The following is a 9,170-nucleotide window of genomic DNA, read 5'->3' as shown; positions in this document are numbered from 1 at the left end:
ATGGCAGCATGACGTAGTTTTACTGGAAAGCTACATCTGAGCTGAGCGACAAGAATCATTAACTTTTGTTCTGCTAATGCTAACGCTAAGGGGCTATTCCAGTGTGGTGCTAAGTGCTGGAAGCTAGCGCTACAGTGATGCATTCTGGGTACAGAATAAATGTAATTTCCTGAGCCACACTGCGGGTGGACAATGTGAGGAGTACAGGAATATTCTGGATGGATATGACAAACTTTTTCTATCAAAACAAATTAAAACTGGCAAACAAACATGGCTGCTTTTTTAAACATGGCTGCTTTTTTAAACATGGCTGCTTTTTTAAAACATAGCTGCTTTTTTAAACATGGCTGCTTTTTTAAAACATAGCTGCTTTTTTAAACATGGCTGCTTTTTTAAAACATGGCTGCTTTTTTAAAACATGGCTGCTTTTTTAAAACATGGCTGCTTTTTTTTAAACATGGCTGCTTTTTTAAAACATGGCTGCTTTTTTTTAAACATGGCTGCTTTTTTAAAACATGGCTGCTTTTTTAAACATGGCTGCTTTTCTAAAAAAAATGGCTGTTTTTTAAAAAATTCCTGTTTTTTTATGCAGAAACCTGCAGATGTTGTATTTCTGTTCATACTTTGTTCTCTACTGCCCAGGTTTTATTTTGTTACTGTGTGTTTCATGCTTTAAGTTATTGGAACAAAAACGAGAGAACATGATGAGAGGAAATTAAACAAACTTCAAAATAAAAGCATACACATCTCAAAAACCAAAACTTCAACACAGATGTTGAAATTTATCCAAAAACAGCAAAGTAAGTTAGTAAGTTAGTTTGTTTAAAATGTGTTTAGAGGCAGCAAAGTGTGCTAAACGTTTAGCAAGGCTAAAGCAGCAAGCTAACGCTTTGCTGTGCTATCAGCACATTAGCAGCAGTGTGTTCACCACAGTTTATAATTAGCTTCCTTGTTCTTTGCATTAGCTTAAACATCAGACATTTTAATATAAGCTAAAAGTTCAACAAAAAAAGTACAGCATATTTAAAATACTCCTAAAAGTAAATTTTCCAACAAAGTTACTCCAGTAAATGTAACTAGTTACTAAAAAACCTCGGCGGCTCCTGCTGTTAGTTGATCATTCAGTAAAACTGTAAAAAGAGTCGTTGTTGGATCAGTTAAAGGTAAAGTATTGCTCTGCATCGAACCGGCCCTCAGCTCCTCCATCACTGTTTCCAGAACCTCCTCCGGCTCCGGCCCGCTCATGGCCCGCACGGATCCATCCCCTCGGTCTGCAGATGAATTGATCCGGCTGCCTCCACTCGGCCGGTTGATTAATGGCGTCGTGCGGCGCAGCTGCAGGTTGCTGCAGGTTGGAGATGAGACGGAGAGACGGGCAGCTGCTGCTGGAAGCAGGAATAAAACCAGACAGAAACCCAACGAGGTTCTGATTGATACGGTAAAATGACTCCTAAAGTTTCTGACTGGACAAAAGCAGCGATAAATCAGCAGGTTTTATTCTGCAGATGAAGCAAAGAGCCGCAATGCAGCCGAACCGGATCAATCACCGAAACTGGATCTATATCAAGTGTCAGCAGGGACTTATAACGATCAATGATCAGTTCTGATAACAGGATGGATGGATGATAGATTTATTAACCCATTCATTTTTAAAAATTCATTTTAATTTCATTCCCTGACTGGTTCGACCAACTTTAGGAGAGATCACCAATCCAACATCATGAAAACTCCAATTTATTAAATGAATTTAATTTATTTAAATTCATGTTTAATAAGAAACATCAGAGTTTCATCGTCATAAAACCAGACATGGATCTGGAAATAATAAAGGTGAAATTTCCTCTGATTTTGAGGCTTTTACTGCATCGTTCCTGTGAATCTTGATAAATGAGCCTTGAAGAAAAGCTGAGCTGGAGAAGATAAGAAATGTCTTCAGGTCGATTTTCTAATATTGAATAGAAAATAACGCAACAGAAAAAAATCACAATTTCTGTCTGACGAGTCAGGATGTGTTGAATTTGACAGAAGGTCTTTAGAGTCACTGAGCGGTCAGTGAATGCAGCATCAGACCAGCAGAGGAAAGGAAGAGGCTGAGTATCTCCGGATCAGGGGTGTACTTAGTTTGATTTAACCGGATCTCTAAAAGCTACAGACACGATGTTTCTGGATGAAGGTTCATCTGGTCTTCAGGTCCAGGTTAGAGTCTGCAGCCCCTCAGGTAGCTGCTCAGGTCTCGGTTCTGACAATGACGACGCCAGGCCACCCTGAAACCAAAAACACTTACCAATGACGGTCCAATCAAAGTAAAGCAGTCGCATCATCACTGCATCACAGGACCCACCATGCTCCGACGCCATTGGGATCCCTGACGACGCGTTTGGCGCAGGTGATCGCCTTTCTCACATCGTCTGTCAGGAGTTCTGTGGGAAGATTCAAAAACTGGAGCTTCTGCTTTCCAGGAGAACTCCCAGAGTAAACACGAGGATTCAACGCTTACGGCTGCAGTTGATGCCGCATCCGTTGGATGTTGAGACTCCGCCATCTCTGCACCACCAGCGGCTGTTGATCTGGAAGATGCCGTAGTCGGTGGAGCCGTCTGTGTTGCGGTATTTGACGTTGGTGTTGAAGTTTGACTCGTGTTGGGTCAGGCAAACCCCTACAGACAATCAGGAAAGACCAGATGGAGCATCTGTTGGGTAAACACTGGATAGAAAAACCATCTCCCTTCAGGGTTACGAAGGAACTGGAGTCTATCGCCAACGATCGTTGAGAAAGGGACGATGATTAGAGTGGAAACACTCATGAAAAACAACCATCTACCACTGACAATGAGCTGAACACGACCTGGACGCCTAGACGTCTACAGGAAACCAGAAAACCAAGAAATGCAGAAGAAGAAAATGGAAACTCCATCCAGAAACATCCTGGACCTTCTCACTTTAAGGTCTGTAGGTCCAGTTCTTGGTGACTCGTTGGGGCTTTGGGCGCCTGAACTGAGCAGACTGCAGCAGAGATATAAACCAACATCTACATTGTTCTTAAACCTTAACTCACATTAAGAATGAAACATTTTCCAAGTGGAACCAATCAGAGATGGTTGCTGATGTTGACGTCTCTTAAAACCAGGAAAAGATTCATAAAAGGACTGAAGATGAAGGAAACCAAAAGTTTTCAACCCAACACCGAAGCTAACGGTTGATGGTTCAGTACTTACAGTCGGCCAGGCTGATGCCATGGTAACCATCCATGCCATTGGCCTTCAAGGTGCGCGCCCACGCACAGCGCTCAAAGACTTTAGCGTTGGCCGCAGCCACCAGCAGCAGCAGCACCAGGGTCTTCGTCATCTTCATCTTCTGGTCCGAATGGTTTCTCTGCTGGTTTCCAGTCGATGTGCTCACCTTGAAGATCTGTGGCTGCTTAGCTGCTTCCTAATCTGACTGAAAGTCGTCCAGATCCGACAATGAAGGAGCAAAGAAACACGATGTTCTGATTTTATCGCCGGTTTCACTCTGAACTCCTGAGTTTGAACTTTGTATGTTTTTCAGTGTGGAAATAAATCAATATGCAGCAAAGTCCAACAAACTGCAACATTGTGCAAGAAAATGACCACAGAACCCAGAACAAATGTTAACATTTGGTGAAGTTTGGATCAAATGTTGCTTCAGTGATTAGTGTTAATTATGTCAGGATCGAAGCCGATTCTTCCAGTTTCTACTGGTTTTATTTTACTGGTCACAGAAGCTCCAAATATTTAACATATCAAGTTTTAAAATGTTAAAAAGATGAAACTGAAGGCTGATTCAGATTGTTGCATAAACAGGAAGCAACATGTTCCATCCGTTTATGTTCAGGTTAAGGTCATTTTAGGGTTAGGGTTAACCCTAACCCTAACCCCTAACCCTATGGATGGATGGATGGATGGATGGATGGATGGATGGATGGATGGATGGATGGATGGATGGATGGATGGATGGATGGATGGATGGACGGGTGACGACCCGACCCAGAGTAACTCCGGAGGCTCAGGCTCCTGGTTCCTGGGTTGGTTTGTGGATGAATCTCGGATCTTTTCTTTCTAACAAACCAAGTTTTATGAAACTGACAGAAATGATTTTCTCACATCAGGACAGAAACCAGCAGCAGCTGTTTGCTCCAGATAACATCAATATCAGAGCTGCTGCTCTGCTGGCAGAAACGTTTGTCAGCTGTTTCCGTTTCCCTTCCGGTGGGCGTGGCTTGTCCAGCGTGACGTCATTTCCTCCCTCCGGGACGTTTTTCGTTTTTATTGAGAGGTTTAGTTCTGCTGAGTGAAGCTGGTGGCTGCAGCTGGATCTCCGTCCTTCTTTAGATTTCCTCCACAGGTAAATTACAGATGTATTTAAAATACTAATTTTAAATTTTAAATTATATTTAAATAAACATTTTGAAGGTGGAAACAAAACTCTCAGGTGGACCTGGGAGATTTTCACTGAGGTTTGCTTTAAATAACTTTAAATACATAAACGTCTGAAAGTGTTTTTGGTCTCACAGTGTTTTGAACAAAATCCCAGTTTCTGCCAGACTGGTTTAACTGGATCAGCTGCGGCAGCCTGGCAGGGCCACTGCAGCTTCTGCTAGAAAAAAGAAGTCAACTGAAAAAAAGAAAACTCATTTTTTACAAAGATATTAGGACATTTCTGAGAAAACGTACTAGAAAACACATTTACTAAAATTTACCAGATTAATCTCTGAAATCTTATACAAAATCATGGAAATTTCTGAGTGTGAAAAGTCAGAAATGTTTTAGGAAAAAAAAACATTTTTAGGTGAAAAATCTCAGAATTATTTTAAATTGTGACTTTTCAAGCTTCATTTTAGTGATTTTTATAGAAAATAAGGAAGAGAAAGAATCATTATGGAGGGAGAGCTGCGTCTATTCTATTCTATTCTATTCTATTCTATTCTATTCTATTCTATTCTTTTCTATTCTATTATGTTCTATTATGTTCTATTCTATTCTATTATTTTCTGTTCTGTTCTATGACGGCGGTTTCCTCTTACAGGAAGTAATCCGCTGTGAAACCAGAACCTTAAACACAAAGCAGAAGTTCTTCGTCACCAAACCGGACTTTAAGGAAGTTGTCTGATTTTCTGTTGCTTCTTGTTGGTCATATTGAAAGTTGCCCGCAGTTCAGTCGCGGCAACCGCAGAGTTTCCTTCTGTTTCTGCAGCAACCAGTCGAGTTGAGCCCAGACGAGGCGATGAAGGTTCTGGTGGTTCTGGCGGTTCTGCTGCTGGCGGCGGTTCTGGTGGACGGCAGAGTGTTTGAGCGGTGCCAGTGGGCCCGAACCATGAAGAACTACGGGATGGACGGGTACTGGGGCATCAGCCTGGCCAACTGTAAGTCGGCCGGAAACAGATTATTACCATTTCCTGTTGTCGGTATTATCAACAAACTTCACATTTTGACAAACAAAACGGTTTTCTGGTTTCAAACCGGTTCAGGAAACCGGATCATTTGTGATCATTTTATAATTAAATACTTTAAAATAAACTAATCAGACTGAAACATTTTTAAAAATCTAATATTTGCCTATAATTATATGGAGGTTTATGATCTATAGAGGAGAAAATAAGAAATAATGGCAGTAAATTAAATTACTGCTGCCACAGATATTGGCACAATTAGAAGTATTATAAACATTTAGCTAAATATTTACATTCAGGCTAAATACTTAGCTCACCAACTATTTAGTTTATTTAGATCTGATCAAAAATATTTAGCTCGAATATTTAGTTGAACTAAATATTTAGCTTTAATCTAAATATTTAGTTTAAGGCTAAAATATTTAGTTTGCTAGCTAAGTATTTATACTAAATATTTAGCCCAGTGGATAGAGATAAATGTTTAACCTTAAACTAAATATTTAGCTCACAGATAAATATTTCCTTAGTAAAATTGAAACTGTGGAATTTATAAACGAATGAATAACAGAGGAAATGTGACATTGAACCTTTAATGACTAAACAATCCAAATTATTGCTGTTAACTTTACAAATGGCCGCTTCCCATAAAGAGGCTTTGTGGACAACATTAGCATGACGCCAGAGGATGACAGGCTGGGATCTCTGACTGTCGGATGCTTCGGTTACTGCCTGCTGACCCTCTGCTGGCCGTTTAAACATGAAACTGGTTTTGTCTTCAGGGATGTGTCTGACTTACTCTGAGTCGAGCTACAACACTACGGCAGTCAACCACAACCGGGACAAATCCACCGACTACGGCATCTTCCAGATCAACAGCCGCTGGTGGTGCAACGACACCCGGATCAGAACCGCCAACGGATGTCACATCATGTGTGAACGTAGGTCAAGAACCTCCAGCTTTTAAATCAACACAATGAAGCAAAATATGTGGAAAATACTGAAACATGGCCACACATTCATCCATATGAGCTAGACCAGGCTAATGTGTAGCTTAGCTTAGCTTATATGTAGCCGCTAACTGAATAGCTAGGAGTTAGCTAACCCTGAAGCGCTAATCATGAAACACTAGCTCTGCTAACATGCTATACCAACATGGTATTTAGCAGAAGCTAACGCTAAAGTGCTATATTAACACAGTATTTATGGGAAGCTAACCACAGCGCTAACTTCAGTTGATATTCTGTCTGCTCTTGAAAAACGACAAACACCAATTTAATGCCAACATCATTTCTATGTTCCATAAAGTCCTTGATATTCTATTTATGCTTCTATTTTGTTCTCTATTGTCTGTGTTTTGTTTTGTTCCTGTTTCTGGTTTTAAATAAAGTTACTGGGGAAAAAAGAGAGACTGTGAGGACAGGAAACGTAACCACTGCGAAAACAGACTTCAGAATAAGAGCATGAATACAAACTACTGGAATAAATCTTAAATCTTACAGATGTTAAACTTCATTCAACTGAAAGTTTACTAAACAGCTAACTAAATTAGCTCTTGATAATTTATTCAGAAGAATTAATTTAGGGGAAGCTAAGTGCGCTAAATGTTAATAAAGTTAGCATTAGCGCTAATGTAAAAATAAACTAGCAGCAACTGGCTGCACCTTGGTTGAATGAGGTCAGAGATTTCGATATTTATCCAATCACCATTTTGTTAAATATTTTCATTTATTTGTCATTTTGTAGGAATCAGTTTTCACTTTTTTTTGTGCAATTTTCTTTGTCAAAAAGCCATTTTTTAAAAACTCATAATTAATTTGTAAAAGCAATGCAGAGGCTAAAACATCCAAGTGGTTGAAGACTTTTAAAGGCGTCTGGTGTTAAAGGCCATGAAATCATTTTCCATCCACCTGAATACAGAATTATTCATCATATTTAATCTATTTAAATCAATTTCTCTTTGTTCTGTTAACTGAGATCCAGTTTAACCAAAATAAATCAAAACTAATTATATCTGACTGAATTTAAGATGAAATTTATTTACTAAAGTAAGTTTTGTTATTAAATAAAAAGTTCTTAGATTCTCTGTTAGGATTTTTAATGTTTTCTTTCTGTATCGGAGTAAACGAAGCGTTTTTAAACTTCTGTGTTTTCTGTCCCAGAGCTGCTGAGTGACGATGTGGGCGTGGCCATCAGCTGTGCGAAGCGTGTGGTCAGGGATCCCCAGGGCATCGCCGCCTGGTGAGATCATGTGACCAGCCTGGGCTGATCTGCTGCGTTTAGATCGCTCTGTATGCTGATGACGTTTTCCTCTGTGTGGCTGCAGGGTGGGCTGGAGGACGCACTGCAAAAACCAGGATGTGAGTAAATATTTGGACGGATGCGGCCTGGATTCCTCATTTCTTTAAACCAGGAAGAAGAAACTCTGATCAAAATCAAAACTTCATGGAAGCTGATTGAATCTGTTCAGAATGAAATGATACAATCAGAAGATGTGGAAAAGTTCTGCTCTCTATATTCACTGTTCAAATTAAAACATTGATTTTTAACCTGATGACTGGCTTGTGTATTTTTTAATGATCTGAGGCCCAGATGTCTGTATTTCAGCTTTGCGTTCAGAATTCATTTTGTTCCTGTTTAGCTTCAACTCACCAGCATTTCTTTATTTGTCGGTTTTCTTTTAGTTCAGCTTTTGAATTTTGTTCCTCAGAAACAGTTTGTGTTTAATAAAAACAGCAGATCTGCTGGTTTGTTCCTACTTTTGGTGATATTTTTGTTATATATGTACTTTCATCATCAGCGTCGAACTGTACTGTGGCTGGATTTAATGTTTTAAAGTAATTGTCCTGTAAAAACCTCAAAGCTGTTAAGGGATGCTAAATGCTTGCAAACCAGAGTTTGTGTTTTTTTCTATTTCCAAAACGACATGAAATAAAGATGAGATCTTAAATTAGATCAACGGAGAAAATATTATGCAATAATATGAATGATCGTGTGTTTAAAAGCCACAGTTAAAATGCTCTGGTTACTTACAGACGAATGCTATTAGTGTGATGCAGAATGTATAAAAAATACCGTCTGCTGAAAGCACATGTTGATTTATGCATTTATCCAGAAATCTTTGCTAAAAATGGAGATCGCTTCATAAATTATTCTCTAATTTTTATAACCGTTACATAAAAATAAATGTGTTTGATGGTGAACCCAAATGCAGAAAGGCAGAGGTGGCAAGTAGATTTTGTATTTAATTTAAAAAATAATGAAAAACTTACAAAAAAACACCGGGAGCCAGAGCAGAACAAAAACCATAAATCCAAGGAAAATCCAGCAGAGAAGAAACCGGAAAAATAACAGGAGGAAGCAGCAGATGTGTTCAAGTACAGGGAGAGTGAATGTGGAACCAGGACCTGCTGATTGGCTAACGGGTCGCAGGTGTGAGGGAGAGAAAGTGGCACAGCGGGCGAGAGAGAACACACAGGAGACCAGAAAATAAATCTAACACTAAAAAGAACTAGATCTAAGAAACTAGAAATACAAAATAAACTAGAATCACTAAGAAACTGACAGAAACCACCAGGACTGCTATGCTAACACTAGCATGTTAGCATGGAGCTAACAGGCTAATCTGGTCCAACCTGGTAGGAGTTTGGAGGAAATTCAGTTTTTTTTAAATGAGGAAGTGAAAGATGTAAAATCTCCAGATCTGTGAAACTGGGGAGTTTGGCAACAGATGGCCAGAAGAGGAACCAAACTGGATGGAGGAAACA

General features: G+C 39.5%; 2 protein-coding genes across 3 annotated transcripts; one reads left to right on the top strand and one right to left on the bottom strand.

Annotated features, from left to right (window-relative positions):
* Positions 1–961: 961 nt before the first annotated feature.
* LOC102235463 (lysozyme C-like) lies at positions 962–3,527 on the bottom strand. 2 transcript variants are annotated; one of them, XM_023338644.1, is made up of 4 exons: positions 3,215–3,527; positions 2,498–2,656; positions 2,285–2,420; positions 962–1,382 (listed from the first exon to the last, which is right to left on the bottom strand). In XM_023338644.1, the coding sequence occupies exons 1-3, from the start codon at positions 3,348–3,350 to the stop codon at positions 2,329–2,331; spliced, it is 387 nt and encodes a 128-aa protein (XP_023194412.1). In that variant the 5' UTR covers positions 3,351–3,527; the 3' UTR covers positions 962–1,382; positions 2,285–2,328. The 2 variants fall into 2 exon arrangements, with proteins under 2 accessions (XP_023194412.1, XP_005816997.1); XM_005816940.3 differs by lacking the exon at positions 962–1,382 and adding an exon at positions 1,618–2,264 and having other exon boundaries at positions 2,342–2,420; positions 3,215–3,526.
* A 725-nt stretch (positions 3,528–4,252) lies between these two features.
* Positions 4,253–7,957, top strand: lyz (lysozyme). The gene is made up of 5 exons (XM_005817216.3): positions 4,253–4,361; positions 5,211–5,379; positions 6,186–6,344; positions 7,566–7,644; positions 7,730–7,957. The coding sequence occupies exons 2-5, from the start codon at positions 5,241–5,243 to the stop codon at positions 7,809–7,811; spliced, it is 459 nt and encodes a 152-aa protein (XP_005817273.1). The 5' UTR covers positions 4,253–4,361; positions 5,211–5,240; the 3' UTR covers positions 7,812–7,957.
* The last annotated feature ends 1,213 nt before the right edge of the window (positions 7,958–9,170 follow it).

This window comes from Xiphophorus maculatus, chromosome 8, assembly GCF_002775205.1.
Source record: "Xiphophorus maculatus strain JP 163 A chromosome 8, X_maculatus-5.0-male, whole genome shotgun sequence".
NCBI lineage: Eukaryota > Metazoa > Chordata > Actinopteri > Cyprinodontiformes > Poeciliidae > Xiphophorus > Xiphophorus maculatus.
This window is presented reverse-complemented; position numbering and strand designations above follow the sequence as displayed.